Source organism: Mustela erminea, chromosome 10 (genome assembly GCF_009829155.1).
Source record: "Mustela erminea isolate mMusErm1 chromosome 10, mMusErm1.Pri, whole genome shotgun sequence".
NCBI lineage: Eukaryota > Metazoa > Chordata > Mammalia > Carnivora > Mustelidae > Mustela > Mustela erminea.
Window position 1 is genome coordinate 56,871,749 of NC_045623.1, and position 25,530 is coordinate 56,897,278.

A 25,530-nucleotide genomic window follows, 5' to 3' on the forward strand; every position below is an offset into this window, starting at 1 on the left:
CAAACTATTTCAAAAAACAGAAGAGGAAGGAAAGCTTTCAAATACATTCTACGAGGCCAGTATTACCCTGATACAAAAACCAGACAGAGACACTATGAAAAAAAGAAAAGTACAGACTAATATTCCTGATGAACATAGATGCAAAATTCCTGAACAAAATATTAGCAAGTGTATTCAGCAATACATTGAAAGGATCATTCAACTAGAACAAGTGAGATTTATTCCAGGGATGCAGGAAGGTTCAATATTCACAAATCAATCAATGTGATAAACCACATTAACAAAATAAGAATAAAAATCATAAAATCATCTCAATACATGCAGAGAAGGCATTTGACAAAATTCAACATCTGTTCATGTTAAAAAACTCTTAACAAAGTGTGTTCAGGGGATACCTTAAGCTAAATAAAGGTCATTCATGAAAAATCCACAGCTAACATCATATTCAATGGTAAAAAACTGGAAGTTTTTTTTCTCTAAGATTAGAAACAAGACAATGATGTCCATTTTTTTTATTCAGTATAGTCTGCAAGTCCTAACCATAGCAATTAGGTCAGAAAATTCATCCAAATTGGTAAGGAAGAAGTTAAATTGTCACTATTTGCAAATGACATGATATTATTCATAGAAAACCGTAAAGATTCCACCAAAAACTATTAGAATTAATGAATTCGTAAAGCTGCAAGATTCAAAATTAATGCACAAAAAACAGTTGCTTTTCTGTACACTAATAATGAAATAGCAGGAAAGAGAAAGAAAACAATTCATTTTTAATAGCACCAAAAAGAATAAAATTTCTAGGAATAAATTTAACCAAGCATGTAAAAGACCTGTACTCTGAAAACTAGGACAATGATGAAACTGAAGATGGCACAAACAAATGGAAAGATAGCTCATGCTCCTGGACTGGAAGAACAAATACTCTCAAAATGTCCATACTACTCAAAGCCATCTACAGATTTAATGCAATCTCTAACGAAATACCAACATTTTTCACAGAACTAGAACAAATAATCCTAAAATTTATATGGAAACTCAAAGGACCTCAAAATGCCAAAGGAATCTCGAGAAAGAACAAAGCTTGAGGTATCAAAATCCCAGATTTCAAGGTCTACTACAAACCACGGTAATCAAAACAGTTTGGTACTGGCACAAAAACAGACACATAGATCAATGAAACAGAGAGTCCCCGAATAAGCCCATACCTATATGGTCAATTAATGTATAATAAAGGAGGCAAGAATATACAATAGGGAAGACAGTCTATTCAATACATGGTGCTGGGAAAACTAGATAGCGACATGTGAAAGAATGAAACTGAATCACTTTTTTACACCATACACAAAACACACTCAAAATGAACTAAAGACCTGTATGTGAGACCTGAACCCATAAAACCCCTAATGGTTGAAAAAAAAGAGGCAATGATCTCTTGGACATCACCCTTAGCAAAATATTTATGGATATGTCTCCTTAGGCAAGGGAAACAAAAGCAAAAATAAACCACTGTGCCTACACAAAAATAATTTGCCCAGCAAAGGAGATCATCAACAAAACAAGAAGACAACATAATGAATGGGAGTAGAAATTTACAAATGATATATATGATAAAGGATTGATATCCAAAACCTATAAACTCATACAAGTCAACACACATGCATGCACGCACGCACACACACACACACACACACACACACACACACCACTAAAAAACAATCTGACTTAAAAAATAGGCAGAGGACCTGAATAGACATTTCTCCAAAGAAGACACACAGATGGCCAACACATACATGAAAAGATGCTCAACATCTCTCATCATCAGAGAAATGCACATCAAAATTACAATGAGATATTACCTCGCACCAGTCAGAATAGCTAGAAGAATAGTACCAAAATGACAAGAAATAACAAGTGTTGATGAGGATGAAGAGAAAAAGGAACCCTTGTGCATTGTTGACAGGAATGCAAATTAGTGCAGCCATTGTGGAAGACAATATGGAAGTGCCTCAAAAATTTAAAAATAGAATTGCTATATGATCCAGTAATTCCACTACTGGGTATCTACTCAAAGAAAATTAAAAACATTAATTTGAAAAGACATATGCATTCCTGTTTACTGCAGCATTATTATCAACAACTAAAGATATGGAAGCAACCCAACTGTCCATTAATGGATTAATGGATAAAGATACAATGGCCAAATTACTTGGCCATAATTTATTTGGCCATAATAAAGAATGAGATCTTACCATTGGCAACCACATGGACAGACCTACAGGGTGTAACACTAAGTAAAATAAATCAGACAGAGGAAGACAAATACCATGTGATTTCACTAATACGTGGAATCTAAAAAACAAATGAATAAACAAAAACAAACAACAGGTACCTGACTAGCTCAGTCTATAGAGTGTGTGACTCTTGATCTTGGAGTCATGAATTTGAGCCCCATGCTGGGCATAGGCCTTACTTAAAAAAACAAAAACAGTGTGGGGGGTTGGGGAGCCCGGTGGTGGGTGTTACAGAGGGTATGTATTGCATGGAGCACTGGGTGTGGTGTATAACAATGAAATCTGGATCACTGAAAAGAAATTTAAAATAAATAAATAAAATTTAAAAATTAAAAAAAAATACAGAAAACAAACTGGTTGCCTGAGGGGAAGTGGGGAGGATGGGCAAAATACATAAAGGGAATTAAGAGGTACAAACTTGCAGTTTGTACTTATGAAGTAAGTGATGGAGATGAAAAGTACAGCATAGGGAAATACAGTCCGTAATGTTGTATGGTGACATATGGTAACTACACTTAATGTGGTGAGCACTGGGTAATACATAGAATTATGGAATCAATATTTTGTATACCTACAAAAAAAAAAAGTTATACACCTGAAATGTAACACCGTATGTTAATTACACTTCAATAAAAAAAATGGAAGGCTACCAAGCCTATAAATATTTATTATAGCATAACATATTAGAAAATTCTTTATAAAATAATGTCTTTAGTGACATACATATAAATTATGTGATTATAATTTAGGATACTAATGTTATCCTCAGAAAATACATCGTGTGAGTAGCATTTGTATGACTTAACACTTCAGAATTTCAGAGATTGGGGCGCCTGGTGGCTCAGTGGGTTGAGCCCCTGCCTTCGATTCAGGTCATGATCTCAGGGTCCTGGGATTGAGCCCCGCACTCGGGCTTTCTGCTCAGCAGGGAGCCTGCTTCACTTCCTCTCTCTCTGCCTGCCTCTCTGCCTACTTGTGATCTCTGTCTGTCAAATAAATAAATTAAATCTTTAAAAAAAAAAAAAAGAATTTCAGAGATTATTTTAAGAATGAAAAGACAGTAATCTTGTTTAATAATGCACACACTTAGAATCAAAATGAAACTAGGTGATTAAAATTGAAATCTTACCTGTTCGCTTATTTCTGTCCACATAACAATACTTTAACTCATAGTCTTGTAATAAATCATGAACTTCCTGAAAGAGACAAAACATGAATTCAAATAAACACACAAGTGCAGTTAGTTGGGGGAACTGGATGGCTCAGTCGTTAAGTGTCTGCCTTCGGCTCAGGTCATGATCCGGGGGTCCTGGGATTCAGCCCAGCATCGGGCTCCCTGCTCAGCGGGAAGCCTGTTTTCCCACTAACACTCCTGCTTGTGTTCCCTTTCTCACTCTGTCAAATAAATTAATAAAATCTTTAAAACAAAACAAAACAAAAACAAATGCAGTTAGTGGATAATCCAACTGTACAAGCCAACCACTAACCACTACCATCTGCCAGGATCTCCATTATTTGTTTAACTTAAACGCATTCCATGCCAAGTATGACATCAACCTACCTCCCAAGCATATCTCCCAGTACATAACGTGCACATAGATCATGTTTCTGCTCAATGGGCATTCACTATTCCACCAGGATGTCATGCCCAGCCCTCACTCTGAATTGCTACTCATGCCAATACCTTGACCTTGCATGGTGCAAAGATACCACTAAAGCTCCTGAACATCACCTGAAATCACATGCATCCTTTGAAATCCCACTCAAATATTCTTTCATGAAGTTTTCTTCCAATTTTATTTATTTACTTACTTGCTTATTTATTGTGATTAAGAGAGAGAGTGTGCAAGCTGTTGTGGTGGGTGGGGGAGGTTTGGCAGAGAGAAAGGGAAAGAGGGACTCCCAAGCAGTCTCCACGCTCAGCATGGAGCCCAATGTGGGGCTCAATCTCATGGCACTGAGATCACGACTGGAGCTGAAATCAAGAGTCGGACGCTTAACCAACTGAGCCACCCAGGTGCCCCAGGTTTATTCCAATTCTTTTCTGTGGGATACGACCTCTATCACCTCCATGCTAACAATGGTCATATTTTATTTATGCCTGTCTGACAGAAATATTAAACATTTCTCTTTGTATATGACACATAACTGAGTTTTTAAGAAGTAATACACTTGTAGATGCTGCAATATCAGCAAAGAGAATAGATACAGGTAGATGCAAACCTAGAGATCCCTGGGTATGAAAACAACAACCGCCACCAAGGTATATATGTAATTCAATTTAGTCCCGCTTGGCTCCCTAAGGTGTTGAAACTGGCTTTCCTATTCATTCTGTTTCCATTATTAATCCAGTCTGAACTTGTTTATGCTGGTATCAATTTCACTCACCTGGGGTCTCAAAAAACCAGATTTCTATTCCTAATCCTTCCTGTTAAACTGACAACACTTAAGTACAGGAACTATATTTCATATATGTGTGTATACCTTGTATTGCTTAGCAAATACTAGGCACTCAAATATACACTAAAGTGAATACAATTATTTTGTCACTGAATTGATATGTGGCCTTAGAAAATTTACTCATAATACACACAGATGGAATTACTATTTTCTAAAGGAACTGGACTATCACATAGGTGGACATTCTGATCCTAGATTGGAAAGTTATAGCTGATCTGTTTTATCTTGCATATGAATAAATTAAACATATACAAGTGCCAATATGCTAAGTTCACAACAGAAACTAACTCAATAATAATTCTTAATCTTGCCATTAATATAGTTAACTTTCATTTCACTTTTACTAAGTCACCCTTTTCCATTAAAAATCAGGAAACCCGGCCTGACAATGACAGGGCTATCCTACAGAAAGGTGCATGCTCTTGACTCTTGATCTTGGGGTCATGAGTTCAAGCCCCTTGTTGGGTAGAGAGATTACTTAAATAAGTAATTTTAAAAAGGGTGGGGGCACCTGGGTGGCTCAGTTAAGAGCATGTGACTCTTGCTCTCAGCATTGTAAGTTCAAGCTTCATGTTGGATGTAGAAATTAATTAAAAATAAAATCTTTTTTTTTTTTTTAAAGATTTTATTATGTGTCAGAAAGAGAGAGAGAGCACAAGCAGGGGGAGCTGCAGGCAGAGGGAGAAGCAGCCTCCCTGCTCAGCAAGGAGCCCAATGCAGGACTTGATCCCAGGACTCTGGGATCATGACCTTAGCCGAAGGCAGATGTTTAACCAACTGAGCCACCCACGTGTTCCTTAAAAATAAAATCTTAATAACAAAACAAAACCAAAAAAACCTTTAAAGAAAAATAAATAAATAAAAATCAAGAAACCTCAGCAGAGCAAAATCAAATAACTTGCTGAGGGGAGATTCACCAGTCTGGCACCTTTAACCCCTATATAATCCTACTGGATTCCTTCCAGAGCTAACTAATAAGAGTATACTACCACCAATAGTTACAAAAACAGTATTATTAGTGCCCTAATATGTGATCACATGGAAATGGAAAAAAAATATGTGGACAGTTCCAAGTTGAGACAATATTTTCCCTTTTAACACAATGCAAGGGGGAAAAGAATGATATAATAGACAAAGAATAAAAACATAATGCTGGGTGGAAAAAAGAAAATCGCCTATGATAAGAAATTAGAGAAATGTGAAGTTGGTAGTTTAGTATTCTCTATTAGTAAATCAATATTAGGTATGTTTTAAAATATATATATACTACAGATTTCATATAATACGGTTTGATGAATTATACAGTAGCATGATCAATATACAGATTAGTTTACATCTTGCTATGGTAGTTTTTGTAAGCTTCAGTGTTTTCTTGGACTCAACGCATACAGTGTATTCATTAAGAAGATCTAATTCTCTCAATAGCATAGCGTATACGTCTTGCCAATCGACTAATTTAATCCTTAATATAGAAGGTGGCTCAGTTTTGTTTGAAGGGATCCAGTGTATGCTTTTAGTTGCACAGACTCTAATCTCTCATTTCACTGTTTAACAGCTGTCGAATGCCAGATAAAGAAAACATGACACTGCTGCTCACATTATCAAGTATCTTTAAACAAATGACGTTATGTTACTCGTTCAGCTGAGAGAATTACCTGAGAGAGATCTTACGTATTCAAAGATGCATTTTGCAACTTAAAAATTTTATTTTTAAAGTACCTCTCTTTCAAATTATAGCTTTTCTATGCACCAGATATGGGATACAGAGACTGCCAACTGGCAAACCTTACAAAGCTTTTTGCAAAGAAAAAACAACAACAATTATTTTCCCCCCATGTCCTGGTTGATTTGACCCAGGCAAAAGTGGGTCACCCCTCAATTTGAGCCTCGGTAAGTTGGCCAAATTAAAAACTTAAAACCTGAAAGAGAGTCCTAACAACAATTTGCCAGAATTCTACTACGCTCCACCACACAGAACCCAAACAAATAAAATTCTCTCTATTCTACTCTAACTTTATGACATTTCTATTAACTTACAAGTTTATTTTAAAGAATAAAGTAGCACCTTCTGGCCAGGAATATCAGTTCCAAATTTCTCACAGTAAGATGAGTTCATCAAAACTAATAGTATTAGAGAGCTTTGGCAACCTATTTCTAGACCACATTCCTTATTACTTCCTGGAATTAAACAAAAACTTTTACACATACAAAATATCTCCTTGGGAAAGAACTGACAACCACAATGAAACCCAGCCTTAGTTTTAAGCTTTAATCACACTGTCTTCTAAGTCCTTTTCCAACTTACTTTGATTTATTTCTTTTTCCTAAGAAAGTCTTTCACAGATTAAAGCACTCTAATTTCAAAGTCCACTCTTTTGGGGGAAAAATACACTTTTGCTACTTGTCCTTGAAAATTTTTAATGATTTTATAATACAAATATATTATCTGTAACATATTAAGTTATGAGGCATAATAATGAAATAAGCACCTGGGAACCCATCACCAAACGTGAAGACTGGAACATTAGCAACACTGTTGCGTCGACTTCTGCATTCCTTTGCTAGCCCATCCGACCACCTTCCCCCACGGCTGGAGTTCCTAACGTAGGCATGTATTCCTAAACAATTTGTTGATTCATTTCACTTGTTTCTGAGCTTTAGAGAAATGCTATTATGCTATTTTTAATCTTCTGGGCCATTTATTTATTCAGGTGCCTTGCTTTTTTAATACTATGCTCCAAAAATTCACTTGTGTTCTACCTGGCCATTTATTCACTATGGTTTGATATTCTGTTCTATGCCTACAGTACGATTTATGGATCCATTTTTCTTTTCTACCAGTGAATATTTGGTTTGTTTCTAGGTTGCTTTGCTACTTCCATATTTTAAAACTACTAACACAGTCTTTAAAAGTTTATGTATTTCCTGGCATTCATGTGCAAGTTTCTGAAGGAATGAAATTTTGGGGCTGCACACATACAAATGATCACCCTTGTAAGAAAGTGCCAACTTATGTGCTGGAATGGTTGTAACATCTTATGTCCCCATCAAGAGTATACGAGATTCCCGCTGACACATAACCGTAAAATGCTTGGTGTTACCAGTTATTTAAGTTTTGTCAATTTAATTGATATAAAACTGTACCACACTGTGATCTTAATTTGCATTCCCTTGATTAGTAAAGGTAGAGGATTGTGATGGTTAGTTTTAAACTGAGGTTTCCCGAAGAAGAAATCCTGCCTCAAGATGGTAGCACCAACATATGCCGGACTCTCTAGCCTACTGGTATACCTGACAGATTCTGGCCTTACCAGTTCCCACAATTAGTCAACAGCTCTATGTATATCTGTATATAATATAAATAGATGTTAATATAAATGTTACATATAAGCTCTTTCTTTGAAGAACTCTGATATAGGCATCTTTTCGTGTTTATTTGCCATTTATTTCCCTTTCTGGAAAACACTCATCTTGATGGCCATTTTCCTATTGTATTTATCTTTTCTTTTATTGATTTATAGGAGTTTTTCAAAATATATTCTGCATACTAATTCTTTGTTGGAAACTATTATAAATGTATTCCCCTACATTTTATTTGTGAGTTTTTTCTGATGAAGAGAAATTTGTCATAGAAGCCAAAAAAATTTGTAATTCTTCCCTTTACCATTTGCGTTTTGTGTGCCTTAAGAAATCTTTCCCGGGGCGCCTGGGTGGCTCAGTGGGTTAAGCCTCTGCCTTCAGCTTGGGTCATGATCTCAGGGTTCTGGGATCGAGCCCCGCATCGGGCTCTCTGCTGAGTGGGGAGTCTGCTTCCTCCCCCACCCCCATGTGCCTCTCTGCTTACTTGTGATCTCTCTCGCTCTCTGTCAAATAATTAAATAAAACCTTAAAAAAAAAAAAAAAAAGAAATCTTTTCCTACCCCAGCCATGAAGGCATTTTGTGCTCCAACAGTTTTTAAATTTTCCTTCTACTCATCAAGTTTGAGTCAGTTAGCCATGTTATGCTAGCTACAGTTTCCAGTACAATCTTGAATGGAAGTGATGCCAGCATTGTTCCTAATCTCAGGGGTAAAGTTTTCACTATTTCACCACAGAACACCATTACTTTGGGTTTTCTAGATAATTTTCAAATTTGAGGAAGTTCTTTTCTATTCATGCTCGGTATGAGTTTTTATTAGGAATGGGTGTTAAACTTGACCAAATGCTTTCTGCATGAGTTGAGATGCCTTCAGTCCCATCTTCACGCAGAGATCTCCAAATTCTTACTTCTACCTTCAAACCTCTCTTCTAGGCTCCAAACCTATATATGCTATTGCTTGCTTGGAACTGCATTTCCATGTTCCACACCAGGTAATATACTTTTTCTTTCTTTTCTATTTTCCTTTGTGCCCAATGCAGGATTTATCATATAATATATTTTTGTGATATTAGCTGAGTAAATGTGACATCAATTTTAACTTGGGTAAATTTTTAACAATTTTCAATGAAACTGCTTTGTTGGGAAGTTCATTTGAATACAAACTTCTTGCCAGGGGAACATTCTGATTTTGCCTTAAAAAAATAAATAAACTACCAGCTTCTTTTTATTAGCAGAATAATAGTAAGCATTATTTACTGAGTGCTCATTTTATCCCAGGTATTCTATGGACATTATCTCCAAACCTATTCAGTCCAAATGAGCTGGAATATATATGTTTTTATTTACACACACACACACACACACACACACACACACACTCATGTGTGCGTGTGTCTGTGTGTGAAAAATTGGGACGGGTGTGAAGGAGAGAGAGAGAGAATCTTAAGCCGGCTCCATGCCCAGCACAGTGCCCAACTCATGGCTCAATCTCACAACCCTGAGATCATGATCTGAGCAGAAATCAGGAATCAGATGCTTAACAAACTGAGCCACCCAAGTGCCCCTATAATGCAGATTTTAAAGATGAGGATACTGAGGCCTAGGAAAGTATAGTGCCTTGCTGTACACACAGTATGTGATAGATCTGGTATTCAAACCCAAGTTAACAGACTCCAGAGCAAACACAGTGACCCACTATGTGTATTGCATCTTAAGTGTCAGCACTGCAAAATAAAGTCTATGAAATAATCAATTCCCATCACATTCCTAAAGCTCACTGCATCATTGACCTCCTAATCTTGCCATGAAGATCAGGCCAAGAACAAGATTTGAAAGATAGAAACCAAACCAACACAGTTTTACTTTCTGACAGCTAGAAATCAAATTGCATAGCTCCCTTGTTTAAATATTTCAATGGATCCTCATTTTCCTTAAAATAAAATCCAAACTCCCTAACATGGCTTAAAAACATTTCATCATCCTCACACAGCCTTGCTTTAGTGCTTGCACATATTCAGGGCAGGGAAAGAGAAGCACATAACAGACAGCAAGCTCTCTGGTGTCTTCTTGTGATATGGTAAGAGATGAGGGTAATTTTTTTAAAATTTAAATTCAATTAACCAATTTACAGTACATCCTTAGTTTCAGATGTAGTGTTCAATAATTAATCAGTTGAGTATAACACCCAGTGCTCCTCACATGATGTGCTCTCCTTCATGCCCATCACCCAATCACCCCATCTCCCCACCCACCTCCACTCCAGCAACCCTCAGTTTGTTCCCTAGAGTTAAGAGTTTCTCATGGTTTTCCTCCCTCTGATGACTTCCCATTCTGTTTTCCTTCCCTTCCCTTACAGTCCTCAGCCCTGTTTATGTTCTAAATATGAGTAATACCATATGATAATTGTCTTTCTCTGACTGACTTTTTTTTGCTTGGCATAATACCCTCCAGTTCCATCCACGTTGATGTAAATTGTAAGTATTCATCCTTTCTGATGGCTGAGTAGTATTCCACTGTATATATACACTACCTCTTCTTTATCCATTCATCTATCCATGGACATTTTGGCTCTTTCCATGCTTTGGCTATCGTGGACATGGCTGCTGGGAACACTGGGGTGCAGGTACCCCTTCAGATCACTACGTTTGTACCTTTTGGTACATTAAAATAATTATTCACCATGACCAAGTTTGATTTATTCCTAGGCTGCAAGGATGATTCAACATTAGCAAGTCAATCAACATGATACATCACATTAACTAAAAAAGGACAAGGACCAATGATCCTCTCAACTGATGGAGAAAAAGCACTGGCCAAATACAGGATCCTTTCTTGATGAAAACTCTTCAGAGTAAAAAACAAACAAACAAACAAACAACCCTCTTCACAGCGTAGGGATAGAGGGATCATACCTCAATATCATAAAAGCCATCTGTGAATATCATTCTCAATGGGGAAAAACTGAGAGCTTTTCCCTTAGTTCAGGAACACGGCAGGGATGCCCACTCTCACCACTGCTGTTCAACACAGTACTAGAAGTCCTAGCCTCAGCAATCAGACAACAAAAAGAAAGAAATGGCATTCCAATTGGCAAAGATAAAGTCAAACTCCTACTCTTCACAGATGACGTGATACTTTATGTGGAAAACCCAAAAGACTCCACCCTAAAATTTCTAGAACTCATGTAGGAATTATGGCAGGATATAAAATCAGTGCACATCAGTTGCATTGCTATGCACTAACAATGAGACAGAAGAAAGAGAAATTAAGGAATTGATCCTATGCACAATTGCACCCAAACTGTAAGATACCTAGGAATAAATCTAACCAGAGACGTAAAGGATCTGTGCTCCAAAACCCACAGAATACTTAGGAAGTATTTTATACTTGAGGATGACACAAAGAAATGGAAAAACATTCTATGATCATGAATTGGAAGAATAAATATTATTAAAATGTCTGCTACCAAGAGCAATCTACACATTCAGTGCAATTCCTATCAAAATACCATCAACATTTTTCACAGAGCTGGAATAAATGATCCTAAAATTTGTATGGAACCAGATAAGATCTTAAATAGCCAGAGGAATGTTGAAAAAGAAAAGCAAAGTTGGTGGCATCATAATGCCAGACTTTAAGCTCTATTACAAAGCTGTCATCATCAAGACAGTATGACTGGCACAAAACCAGACAAATCAATCAGTGGAACAGAATAGAGAACTCAGAAATGGATCCTCAACTCTATGGCCAACTAATCTTTGGGGGGTATTTCTAATGGATCAAGTCCCCACCCTTAGGACTTTTTAAACTTTAATTACTTCCACAGGCGCCCATCTCCAAATATGGCCACACTGGGTGTTAGGTCTTCAACATGTGAATTTGGAGGAACACAAACATTTAGTCCATAGCAGATGCCTTCATGAAAAGGCTGATTCTAGAGCTGGAGCACAGGAAGTGCAAAATAAGTCACAACATCTTTATGTTAAAACAAAGGCAGGACTCAGCAAATGACAGTGACATGTCACAAGGACATCAGACCCTTCCATAAGTTTGTGCTGGAATTAATGACTAGTCTCCAAGGAATTGTGAATGGGAAAAGTGGATGAGTGATGGAGCAGATGTCGCCTTAAGCAGATGATCAAGGTTAACATCATTGGTAGTAAGTCACGTTTTCCCTAAAATGATGTGATCAGAAGTGTACTTCACCTATGTGGAATTCTTACTAAAATTCCATAACACTTATCTCTCATGAGAAAATCATACAAACACAAATTGAGGGGCATTCTAAAAGATACTTCACCCAAACTGTCAAGATCATATAAAACAAGGAAAGATGGAGGCACCTGTGTGGCTCAGTCAGTTAAGTGACTGCCTCTTGATTTCAGCTCAGGTCATAATCTCAAGGTCACGTGATCGAGCCTCCTGTTGGGCCCCATGCTCAGCACAGAGCCTGCTTGTCCCTCTCCCTCTGCTCCTTCCCCCACGCACTCACTCTCTCTCTCAAACAGATAAATAAATAAATAAAATCTTACCCAAAAAACAAAAAACAAACCAAAAAAAACAACAACAACAAGGAAAGACTGAGGAACTGGTGTAGATGAGAGACTAATGTGAGATAACAACTGAGTGCCACGTGGCACCCTAAATTGGAACTTGGAATAGAAAAAGGACATGGGAAACCTAATGAAATCCAAAGTCTTAAGTTCAATTAATGATAATGTACCATGTGTTAATGCCTTAGTCCTGACTAATGTACCCTGGGTATTTAAGACATATTATGAATGGAAACCGGGTAAAGAATATATGGGAACTCTATGTGCTACATTTGTAGTTTTTTCTTTAAATTTTAAAACTATTGCAAAATGAAAGATTTAAGAAGAGGATTTGAAAGATTTCAAAGAAATCTTCATTTGAAGAGGAAAATGAAAGATTTAAATCTTTAAAATGAAAGATTTAAAAAGCCAGCACAACTGTACAATGCAAAAGGAGCCAGCTTGAAGAAGCTCCCACTGCCCAAATCTAAAATAATTTAAGCATGAAAGTAAGTAATCATATTAATGAAATATAACTCATTAAGTAACAGAGGAACCCATAAGCCCATTTTTAAATAAATTAGTAAATAAATTAAACACTTGAAAGGGAATAGAATATTCACACGGTCTTAATTAATGTGCCCCCCTTTAAAATCCTTATTAGTTGCAAAGGGAAAAAACTTTGCATGGAGAAGTCTGGCAGATCCCACTTCAATAAAAATCAATCAAAACAATCAAAGTTAACTTTATCAACAATGGGCCAAAATCTAAAACATGCACCACCCTGTGATATTCCTGCCAAGGACAACTAACTTGAATCTAATCGTGGAGAAACATCAGACAACCCCAAATTGAAGGACATTCTACAAAATAACTGGCCTACCAAACTTCAAAGGGGTCAAGGTCATAAAAGTCAAGCAAAGATGGAGGACTTATTCCAGACCAAAGAAGATTAAAAAGACAACTAAATGCAATACATAATTCCAAACTAGATTCTTTCACTATGAAAGACCTTCATGGGACAACTAGCAAAACTTAAATGTGATCCAAGGATTAGGGGCAATTATTCTGACTTCAATGGTAGTGATGTGGCTGTCTAGACAATGTCCAGTTTTGTAAAGTACATGGGGTGGTAAAGCATGTTGTCAGTGTTCACTCTTGAATGGTCCCGGTGGGGGGAGGGGAGTTCTTCATATTATTCTTTTCTGTAAGTTTGAGAGTATCTCAAAATTTAAAACCTCATAGATTCACATGTTCTTGTTTATTGCTGTTACCTTTACACTAGATCAGACTATAAAAAGCCCACAGGGTTGAAAGTCAGAGTCATGGAGACTAATCTGGACTCAAAAGCAAGCAGTTAAATGTGTGGGTAATAGAAAATACAAAGTCCAAGAAATAAAAGTAAGCTGGGAGCTAGGAGCAGATAATCACAGTAGTGAGTGGAGGCGGAAAAATAAAAAGCCCAGTTGACTGGGGGCAAAAAGGGTCTGATGGGGTAGGGTAAGGGAGAAGGATGAGAGGCAGAATTTATGCCTACAAATACAGGCAAATTCAATGAATTCTAATGTTATTTTGGCATTCAAATGGTAACAAACATTAAACAGAAAGCTTCAAACACAAAGAAAACGTACAAGCAAGCACAGGGAAGTGAGAACTAAGCTCACACACCTAAAGATAATGACAGCAAATAAGCACAAAATTAAGCACAAAATGCATAAAAAACAGGTTTAGGGGCTCACAATGAGTTAGGGACTCAGAAGTTTAACAAAAGAGAGAAACTTGTTTCTTATCAATAAATACTTATTGTGAAGAACACTGAACAACACATGAGTCTTCCCATGTTTCAAAGAGAAACATTCTTTAAAGAGAAACAGTCTTTGACATTGAATAAGTGTTCGAGGGGGAAATAACACACTGCAATTCCTTGTAAACTTCTGTGCCAGGCATAGTGCCTAAAAATATCCGTTGGTACTGCTGGGTGGCCAGAGAGCAAAGAGTTTTTACATCAAACATGAAGCGACACAGTTGACTTTAGGAAAGAAAATTAAGGAGCCTGATTTCTATTCTTGCCTAGATGGAGGACCACCCCCACCTTGGCCTAAAGGTGGCCCACAACAGTGTCTGTTGACAACTCTTCAAGCAGCAGCTCTAGATCTGCTCAAGTGATCTCTACTCAGGTGAAGTCCCACAAACATGATCAAACGATATCTGCCTGGAAAGGCACTTCTCAACCTGGGTCTGAATTCCCCAGCGAGATCAGGCATAAGTTATAAGAGATTCACAATCCCTTGAACTTGCGTGTAAATCATTGTGTGTCTATGAATATTAGCACTTCCTGGAGAGAGGGTTTATGGCTTTCAACCTACTCCTAAGCCATAAACAGTTGACTGAATTATTGTAAGTAACTGGGGTCACATCATTGCCAAAAAAGCCAGCACAACCGTACAATGCAAAATTTGCTCATTTCACAGATCAATCCTGAGGGCTTCAGCATGTCAGACATATGTCTAGAAGTTTAACATTTGAGAGCAAAGTAGGTGGGTGGTACTCTTCTGTTTTAAATTTCCCTTGGAACAATGTGTCAGGTTCTAGGTGAAAAATTTGTGATACAAAGGTAAATATTACGCAGTCCCAGTCCTTTGAAACACATTATAATGTGTGCAAAGGGGAATTACAATTATAATACAGTGCAGGATAAGAATATGAGCTTTGAAAAAAAAAAGAAAAAAGAAAAAAAGAGAATATGAGCTTTGGAATCAAACAGACATTAGTCTTTTCTACTCTACTGCGAATTAGTTGAATGACCTTGGGCAAACTTCTTGGCATTAATCTTGCATCTGTTTCCCTACCAATAAAATGGGAATGAGTAATTCTAATCTTATAGTCTTGAAATGAGGATTAAGTACAGTATAAACAAAAGTAAGCAAAATGCAACATACAGTATCTGGCAATAATAGGTACCCAATAAAACAAATGGGTTATGGTTGCTCTAGATATCCAGAGGAAAGAGAAATTTGTTCTGGCAGAGGGATTACAGGAAGACCTCAATTAGACAACCATGCTCCTGTTTTAAGAGATACAATGACAAAGTGGTAGTGGTGTGTGTCCAGGGGAAAGTAAATAAGACTGCAAGGAAATCTGGACTCCTAAAAACTAGTGGTTTGGAGGAATTGAAGTTATAAGTTAAAAATCAATGCCATAAATTCTCTCTGTATTATGGGAGGAGAGAACTTGTATCAAGAAATCAAAATTTCAGGGAAATTAACTTACATATTCAGTATAAATAAGATATTTATAACAAAGCTAACTGAAGATGGACTAGGATAACTTACCAAGAGTGATGTCTTTGAAAGTAAAGGTTAACACCTTTTAACAAAGTGTACAAGAATTCATGTGTCAAGAGCTCTAAATTAGCTGTACATAGTAAGCAGAAGAGTCAGATAAAATGTCTTCTACCATCCCTTCCAATACGGAGATTTTCTGCTTTTGTTCAAAAATCAAAATTCTGTATTAGGATAATAATGGTTGGTTGTAACATAAGACCCAACTTGAAATTCATGAAAGAACTTAGTGACTTGTATAACTATGAAATCCAGAGGTAGGTTTCAGACATAGTTTGATCAGGGCTCCCGTCCAGCTTCTCTACTCTGTTTCCCTTTGGATCAGTCCTTCTTTGGATTTCTGTTTCTGTCCCCGGATTGCCAGCTGCAGTCAGGGCAGTATGTCTCTGCACTTGTATCCAGTGAGAAGAAAGAGAATCCCCTACCTTAACAAGCCAACAAAGGTTCTAAGCTTCTTACTATATTGGGTTGAAACAATCACTGTGGCCAAGGCACTGTGACATACTGACTGGCTTAGGGCCAGGTTATTGCCCATACTGTAACCAACTCTAATGCCAAAAGGGAAGAACACTGTGTGTTGGTTTATGTCGTCCTAACAGATGGGGGTAATCTCTATCAAACTGACCCAAGCCATATAAGCTGGTAAATAATGAGGGAGGAGTAGAGCCTCAAAGAAAAATCTGGGTGCTATTAGGAAAAACAAAGAGAAAATAAGGAGACTGGGCAGGCAACAGCATCAGGTTCTCAGCACGAAACATATGGCATACTTAAACACTCAGTAATTGGAGAGAATTTTTAAGAGAGACTACTTACAAAGGCTTAAAAAAAAAAAAAGCCTATGGATAGCAAGAGTCCCCTATAACCCCTAAGCCTAAAGAGGCAAAGGTGATGATTACAACAACCGCGAGAGCTTAATTGCATGGAGGACACCATTGGAAAGAACCGTGACCTTTGAAAGAGGAAACGGCCAGCCCAGGGTATCCCAGCAGAAAGGGAGCTGGGTGAATAAATGCTCCAATCTATCTCTCCTCCACTCTTTGATCTCCCACTGGTGGGTCTGGCCAAATGCAACCTAGAAACCAGAGGACAGAGCCTTGTCGTTGCAATCCACAGTAAGATAAGCCTCCCAGGATACAGCGCAGGTAAGAAGGATGGAGACAGATCTGGAAGAACAAATGAAAGATATTCAGCACAGCAACCAAGGACAAGCCTCTGCAGATAAGGATAAGCCCAAATATACAGACTAGTGTTCTGACTTTCCCACTTCTCACTTCTTACCCCTCTCAGTGCACATCATCCCCTTAGAGTAAGGCAATTACCTCCCTAAGCCAACAATAAACAAATAGAGCCAAGGTTTCAGATAAGCAATTTTAAAATATTTAACTTATAGATAATTTTGTTTTATCTACATTTTAACATTCCGGGGGCGCCTGGATGGCTTGGTTAAGCATCTGCTCTCAGCTCCGGTCAGGACCCCGGAGTCCCAGGATCAAACCCTGGATCTGCTTCTCCCTCTGCCGCTCCCTCTGCTCGAGCTTGTTCTCGCTCCCTCTCTCGCTCTCAAATAAATAAAATCTTAAAAAAAAAAAATTCCTGGGGCGCCTGGGTGGCTCAGTCGTTACACATCTGTCTTAGGCTCAGATCATGATCCCAGGGTCCTGGAATCGAGCGCCGCATCAGGCTCCCTGCTCCACAGGAAGCCCACTTCTCCCACTCCCCAGCTTCTGTTCCCTCTCTCACCGGGTCGCTCTGTCAGATAAATACATAAAAATCTTAAAATAAAAAACATCCCTTTACTTGCCTGTTTCAGCTGGTCTAAGCAAAAGTAAGCATAATAAGAAATGGGCTCTGGTAGCTCCTAAGGACAGCCAACTCTAAGGTAGGGAAGGTAAGTGCCAATAGAAGTAGTAAGAGACAAAACTCAGGGGGTCAGAGGGATCCCTTTCAGCAACAGCTTTCCATCAGAGATGATTTATTGTTTTCCTGATGTTCAGAATCTTGTTTACTCAAAGAGCAATTGCCTTAAACACCACTCTTTCTTGAGCACTGACATAAGGCACAAGTGCTCCCGTCCATGATTTGAAGCTGGGAGTGTTTCTCTTCCTGCACGAATCTCTTTACAGGTTATTGTACTAGTTAGAGTCCTCGTAAACTTCCAAAGCACCATAGCTTAAGTCGTTGTTAAAATGCTAACCAACAGCACTAAATATCCTCTACCATATTCTGTGAGAAAACATGGTAAAACTCCAAAAAAATAATTCGTGAGCATAACCTATTCATGAATTAGAACATGGTCTGTAAATCACCTGACCGTCTTTGGGCTGCTTGTTAACACGCAGCATTGTGATGCTGGCCACCAAGTACTGCTCTCCGTGACTATGTTTCCAGATCAGAGAATAAGCATTGCTCAAAGACTTTTCAAGAATTCCTGCCAAGACAAGAAACTTATTGAGCCAGTGGCGACCCAGAAATCTAGAAGATGTTCCTCTAGCAGCTTTCAGGGTCCTTGTTACATTGGGAATAGTATAATAAAACATGCAGAAAAGAGGTACAACTCATCATGAAATTCTGATTAACTATATTAGAAAATGATAACTTTTCAGGCATGTCAACTACACCATGAAAAGTAGCTTTTGGAAGTAAGCAAAATGGCATTCTGGATAAGAAAAATAGTAATTTCAAAATACAAAGATATCCCAGTATTATCAGGAAAAAGTGAGCAATAGCCCAATACAAATAGAGGCTGGAATTACTGAATAAAGTATTAGATGAAACAAATAATGTATATTTTTAAATCTTACAGTTAAAAAACAAAATATATGTGAGAAAATTTGATTGGTTTTCAACCAGTAAGAAAGAAAAACAGGAATAAGTAGCTCTTAAAAAAAAAAAAAAATCAGGGGCGCCTGGGTGGCTCAGTGGGTTAAGCCGCTGCCTTCGGCTCAGGTCATGATCTCAGGGTCCTGGGATCGAGTCCCGCATGGGGCTCTCTGCTCAGCAGGGAGCCTGCTTCCTCCTCTCTCTCTCTCTCTCTCTCTGCCTGCCGCTCTGCCTACTTGTGATCTGTCAAATAAATAAATAAAAAATCTTAAAAAAAAAATCAACTGGAGTTTTCTACATTAGGTGGTTTGTTATTCTAAAAAGTACTTGGTTGATAATACCATGCTTTCAAATGGGCCTCTGTGAATTAACCATCAAGCTTCTCAATTAACTATTATAATAAAGTACTTTGAAATGAAAGCTAATAATGCCCAGAGTGAGACAATAGAATGTTTCTTCTATTACGGATCCTGGCTGTTAGCCCTAAGCACTTCACATTTTCTCTTAATTACACAAGAAAATCTTTTTCAGATTCTAAAATAAACACAACAAGAACATAACACATTTACACATACCTAACATGTTAGAAAAAAAAGTGAATTCAAACAACATAGAGAGTCAATGCCACGGTCTTCTCTGTTTTGAAACCCCAGAATTAATAATTCTATTGAAACAGGACCAGGTTAACCAACAAATATATACAATGTGTAGGAAGGCAATTAAAAACACATATTAGGACATTACCTTAAATCAAAATTCTAAGTTCAGAGCTGTAAAAGACTATTCACACACACACACACATACACACATTCACAATGGCTATTCTGATTAAGAAGCAGTGTTATCAACATTGTTTATTGTTTAATTATTCATGTAATTATAATTATTACAAATGTTTTTCATGATATGTTAATACAATTACATTCCAAAAACATAAACAATCAAAGACGTTACTATAAATATCCAAATCACAGTGGCCCAGAGTACCTGGGGCTCTAAGTAGCTTGAGAAAACTAGAGTAGAATCCAATGTAGGACTAAGAAGAAATGAGACTGCAAATGTAGGCGGAGCCAAGTCACAAAAAGCCTAGAGTCTTAGATTTCTATCCTGTTATGTCACACTTTTCAAACTAAGGTCAGAGTACTCCGTGGTAATAAAGGAGGGCAGAAATTCACAGTGAGTCTTCCGTAAGTGTTAAGTTTATGAAAAACATTTGGAGGACAGTGAAATAAGTGTAAGTCACTGTTTTTTACATTAAATCCAAATTTATTCGTAGGACATAAAATTAATAAGAATTTTTCAGTCAGAACATGAAGCTTCAAAGCAATTTCATTCTTGGGGTAGGCTAGCGGTGCTCCACTATTCCTTACAATTTGAGGAAGAGATATGTTGAGGGACATTTGAGGAAGTGTTTGAGAAGCAGTGCTGGGAATATGGAGCCAAACCAACCTTCCTTCCTTCCTTCCTTTCTTTCTTTTTTCTTTTTCTTTCTTTTTTTTTTTTCTTTTTTTTTCAGGAGAGTGACATGATTGGATTTGTGCTTTGGGGGAGTTCTGTCAGGGGAAGCAGTAAGCAGGATGGGCTAAAACACAAGACACAGGACAATAATGAGGGTAATTGACAAACAGAAGAAAAGTTGTAATAGTCTGGGCAAGAGATGAAAACGGACATGAACCAGAGAGGAGACTCTGAAGACACAGAGGGCTAGGAGGATTCAAGAAAGCGTAGGAGGCCAACAGACAGCACCTGACTACACAGTGACTATTGTATGAGGCAGCTTTTAAGAACTGCTTTTACCCAAAATTACAATTTGAGTAAGATTTATAAAAATCCTGCTTAATAAAGGAAAAACTCATGATTTAAAAATGTTAAAGGATATTATTGGGCTCCTAACTAATCAATTACCAATGGAATTTTTCTAGAGACATTGCTATACAGCTTGAGAACTGAAGTTAGTAATAGCCTTCGTCCTTAATGTAATTAATATTCCAAAATAAATGAGTGAATGAACCTATAGAGTCTTCTAGAAAAGAACAGGAATTTGATATTTAAATTATCTGATTACTCAACAACTGAACATAAAGTAATAACTTTTTCTTAAACCATGTTTAGTTATTTCACAAGGAATAAATAGGTAGTTTAGCCAAGCAATAAATGCTAAAAGGCACAAGATAAATCTCAAGTTAAATCCTCATTTCTAATTGACAGTAAAATGCACCCACTAAGGCAATTAGAATTGTGAAGGGAAATAAAAGAGAAAATATAACAAATTCTTGCAAAACCTACTTATGAAAGTATTAGAACTTTAGAGTAGATTAAGTATATGTTAATTTTATTCAACCAAAAATAGCAATGCTCAGTCTAATTAATCTGAAGACTGCCTTTTAATTGCTTTTAAAAATTAGTATACTATTCTATTCTACTTATTTAACCGGACCACATAGTTACAATTGTGAGCAGAAAACTAGCAAAGATACAAATACAGAAGATGACAGAAAAAAAAAAATACTCAAACAAATGTTATTTGTGTGCTGATATGCTTAGATTTTAAAACTACACATCAGAAATATTAAAAACAATGTTTTATAATATAAATTGTCATTGGAAAAAATGCTAGAACAAGTCTGGAAACGAATCTCTAGATCCTAATAACTTTTTTTTTCTGCTTTTAGATGAAATTCTTCAATTCTCAAAAAAAACATGGCATAAGAATTTAACAACATAAAAATTTAAGAAACTTCCCTTGGCAGTGGAAGACTCATCTAGATATGTAGATCTTATACCAATTTTATTCAATAGCTTATGCTTGCTACCTTACAGAAAATCCTAAGATTTAGGCCAAACATAAATTCATAACAGAGAAAGGATATCTCAAAAATAGAAATCAGTCTAAATCGCATAAAACCTCCATCCATCACTCATGCCAAGTAATTAAAACTGTTCCCTTTTTTAGACCCTTTGGTATATTTTTTCATGTCTCTTAATGAGGGAAATGAGAAAGACACCAACAGCAAAAGAAGGATAGAGCCAACTGTCTAGAATGTTGTCTAAACATTTTTAGAATGCAAGGAAATACAACAAAAATAGATGACACTCCACAAAAATAATAAGACATTTCTCTATCTCTCTTTTCCTAGATTATCTATAAACAGAGCTGCTATCCATTCAGGTTTTTTTTCCTTTTAACACCACCTGCCTCTACCAGGCATCCCTCCTCCTGAGCCCCTTTCCTGTCTTCTATTTGCATGGGTAGGAGAAATTGGCCTGTGTGAAATCAGTCCATTGCAGGTGTTCTTATAGGTAGCATCACAAAATACTACCTGATGGAAAGTGGGCAATAATAGAAAGAGCTGAAAGAGGAATAAGATACATTGCTTTTTGAAACAAAATGGCCCCTCGTTTATATAGATTATAAGGTTATACACTCTCATTTATTAAGGTGTAATTACATAATAATGAGGCATTGCCCTTATTATTTTACAGGTCTTATGGAAGAACTGCTGTGCAGTTATCAATAGCCAGCCCACTTGCAATTTCCTGTATCCTGTTACACGAAGAACTACATGAATCGGCCCAAATCTCCCACTGCCAGGACAGACCACCCTCCCCCATCCACACAAAATACGTAATTTCAAGCTGTATATGAAATATACACAAACATCTAGACAATTAAGAAACATGGAAGTACATAGAAATGGTCTCTCTCTTTTCCTTGTGTATGTGTGTGTGGGGGGGGGGGTGAAACAAAAATGCATATGTATACATAGGCACCAGAAAAGGGGGAAGGATACTACCTCACATTAACAATGGCTGTCTTTAAGTATCAGAAACACAGAAATATTTCCTTGCCATTGGTGACAAAATGGACGGACCTGCGGGGTATTAGGCTAAGTGAAATAAGCCAGACTGAGAAAGACAAATACCATATGATTTCACTTACACGTGGTATCTAAAAAACAAAAGAACATACAAACAGACTCACAGACACAGAGAACCGGTAGTTGCCAGAAGGGAGAAGGACTGGGGAAGGGAAGGGATGGGTGAAACAGGTGAAGGAGATTAAGAGGCACAAACTTCCAGTTATAAAATAAATAAATAATGCGCATGAGAAGTACACCATCGGGAAACTAGTCAGTAACATTGTAATAACTTTGTATGGTGACAGATGGTAACATCGTGGTGAGCAAAGCCTAACGTATGGAATTGTCCACTATGCAGTACACCTGAAACTAATCAAACATTGTGCGTCAACTACAAGTAAAAAGAGAGAAAAGAAAGACAGGTGACTTCTCTTCTTCCCCTTTGTGCTTCTCTGTATTTTCTTGCTTTTCTACAATGAGCATGTAGACTTTGGCAATCAAGGGCGTGGGGGGGGGGTGTTAAAGTTAAATAGATGCAGTTTCTAATCTTGAAGCAACAGTTACCAGTTAATCTGGATCAAAGACACAAAGTAGCCTGTCTTTAAGCCTCTTTGAGTCACTGAGTAACAAATCCTCCAGTACTTGGCATGGCAGAGGTGGTCGCAAGGTTCCCCAAAGCTCAGGGATAATCTCTCCACTTCGAGGCCTTGGTAAACGGAGGAGACAAGAGTTCTTCCATACAAACTTGGGCAAGTGCTTCTGCAGCAGCAAAACTCACTCCCAGCTCTCCCATGACCCCGCCCCCCATGGCACACCCAAGTCCGGAGGACCCCGGAGGGACCCTCTCAAGGTACTCCGGAAAACTTGGTCCCCCAAAACTGTGCTCCACGGGTCCCCTCCACTCTCGTTCACCCACCTTTCTCCTACTACTCCCGCGACTTCTTCTCCCCCCCACACACGTAAGGGCCACAGGGGAAGAAAAGAGGCGGGCGGACTAAGGACAGCCTCCCCGGATTCCCGTGACCTTGGACCAGCCGCTTTGCCTCTCCGAGCCTCGGTTTCCCAATCTGCCACTCTCCCCGGGGGACCGCAGGCTCAGAAACCGGGGGGCTTTGCAAAAGCGACAGACGGTTCTAACTCCGCATCTACCCCCTCCTCCCCTCGAGCGTTCCAGGGCGCCGGGCACCCGCCTGGACGCCGCGGGGCAGCCTCCCCCGGAGCCTTGCCCCGATGCCCCCGGACGGGTCGCCTCCCAGCGCTAACCTCGTACCTGGCAGTTGCTGTCCTGGGGCAGGTTTTTCACCAGGATTTTTCTGCGGTTGCTCAGCTCCCGGTGCATCCGCTGCAGCCGCGCGGCGACCTCCTCGGGGTGCAGCGCGCTGGGCGCGGGGCCCCGGGCGTCCTCGCTCGCGCCGGCAGAGGGGCTCGGCCCGCGCGCCCGCGACCCTGGCCCCGCCGCGCCGCCCAGGCCCGCGCCCCCCTCGCCGCTACCGCCTCCCGCCGCCGCCATCTTCCCGCGCGCCCCGCGGCTGCGGGCTCCTCCGGAGGTTCGAGGGGAAGCGGAGAGAGAAAGCTGGAGGAGGCCCGGGCGGGGGCGAGGCGGGCAGAGGCCGCAGAGTGGGCCCGGCCGTGGCGGGGAGGGAGGCGGCGCCGCAGCCAGCAGCCGGCGGGCGGGAGAGGAAACCTGAGCGCCGAGGAGGAGCCCGAGAACCACCTCGCGGGAACCTCCCCCTCGGGCCCCGGCCCCCGCGCACGGGCGGCGCCCATCCCTCCCGCCCGCCCCGCCGGTGGGGGCTCGGGCGCCGCCACCCGGACACCTGTGCGGCCGCGGACCGCCGACTCCCCTGCCCGCAGGGCCTTAGACGAGCGCCCAGGCCTGGGCTCCGGGGATGCGGCCCCTTGGCGGCAGCTTCCCCGGGGGACTCGAACCCCAGGCTCCTGTCCCCGCGCGGCCTCCCCACGTGACACCCAGCTGTCCCCAGGCTCTCCTCGAAATTCCCGCTCTGGGCCGGCTCGGGGGCTGCAGATGCCAAGTCGGGCTCCGGACTTGAACCTTCTGTGCTCAAGATGTGCATATTTGGCAAAGAACTCTGAGTTTACACTGAAAAATAAAATTTGAGATTTTCTAGGGAATACAAAGATATTCTGGAGGAAATTGTATATATTTGGAAAAACCTGATGAAAAAGTATTTTCCTTGCTTTGTACCAGAGAGCCTGGGCTTTTCACCCGCCCCTGGGTAAATTTACTAAAATATGAAAAACTTGGATGGTTGCATGTGCAACGTAGAAAGCGATGCTGAAGCAAAAACTAACATGGAAGAGGAGCTACGGCGGGGGGCTCGAGACTTGAGAATACCCTACTTGAAGAATTTTCACTGAAACCTAGAGGGAGAGTTACATTGTAGAACTGTTTTCAAAATGATGTTATCAGATCAAAGCATCAGCAACCTTTCGCAACAGCCCAAATGACTATTTGGACTAAGCATCTTAACTGTGTACTGTGCAAACATACGCAAAAACAAAAACCCTGTTTAACACCAGTATTATTCCGTTAGGGGAAAATATTTCAAATTAAGGTAGCCAAAAAATAAAAACAATAAAAAATACTACCATTCAGTACTTACACTGTACCCCTACATATTTCTAAGTGCTTTATATATATTTCATCTACTCTTCACAATAACCCAGTTTTATTTTTTTAAGATTTTATTTACTTGACAGTGAGAAAGGGAACACAAGCAGGGGGAGTGGAAGGGGAAAAGCAGGTTTCCCGCTGAGCGAGGAGCCTGATGCGGGTCTCCGGGATCATGACCTGAGCTGAAGGCAGACGCTTAACGTCTGAGCCACCCAGGCGCCCCAATAATCCAG

At 39.2% G+C, this 25,530-nt stretch overlaps 1 protein-coding gene across 2 annotated transcripts in view; it reads right to left on the reverse strand.

Moving 5' to 3' along the window:
- Positions 1-24,595, reverse strand: part of RAVER2 (ribonucleoprotein, PTB binding 2) — a 90,180-nt gene extending 65,585 nt beyond the window's left edge. The window contains exons 1-2 of one of the 2 annotated variants that reach the window (XM_032302460.1): positions 23,933-24,595; positions 3,421-3,487 (exon numbers count right to left, since the gene is read on the reverse strand). In XM_032302460.1, the coding sequence (XP_032158351.1) occupies positions 3,421-3,487; positions 23,933-24,172 (307 nt within the window). In that variant the 5' untranslated portion in view covers positions 24,173-24,595. The remainder of the gene's footprint in view (positions 1-3,420; positions 3,488-23,932) is intronic. The other variant, XM_032302459.1, reaches the window with a different exon arrangement.
- Positions 24,596-25,530: the final 935 nt, after the last annotated feature.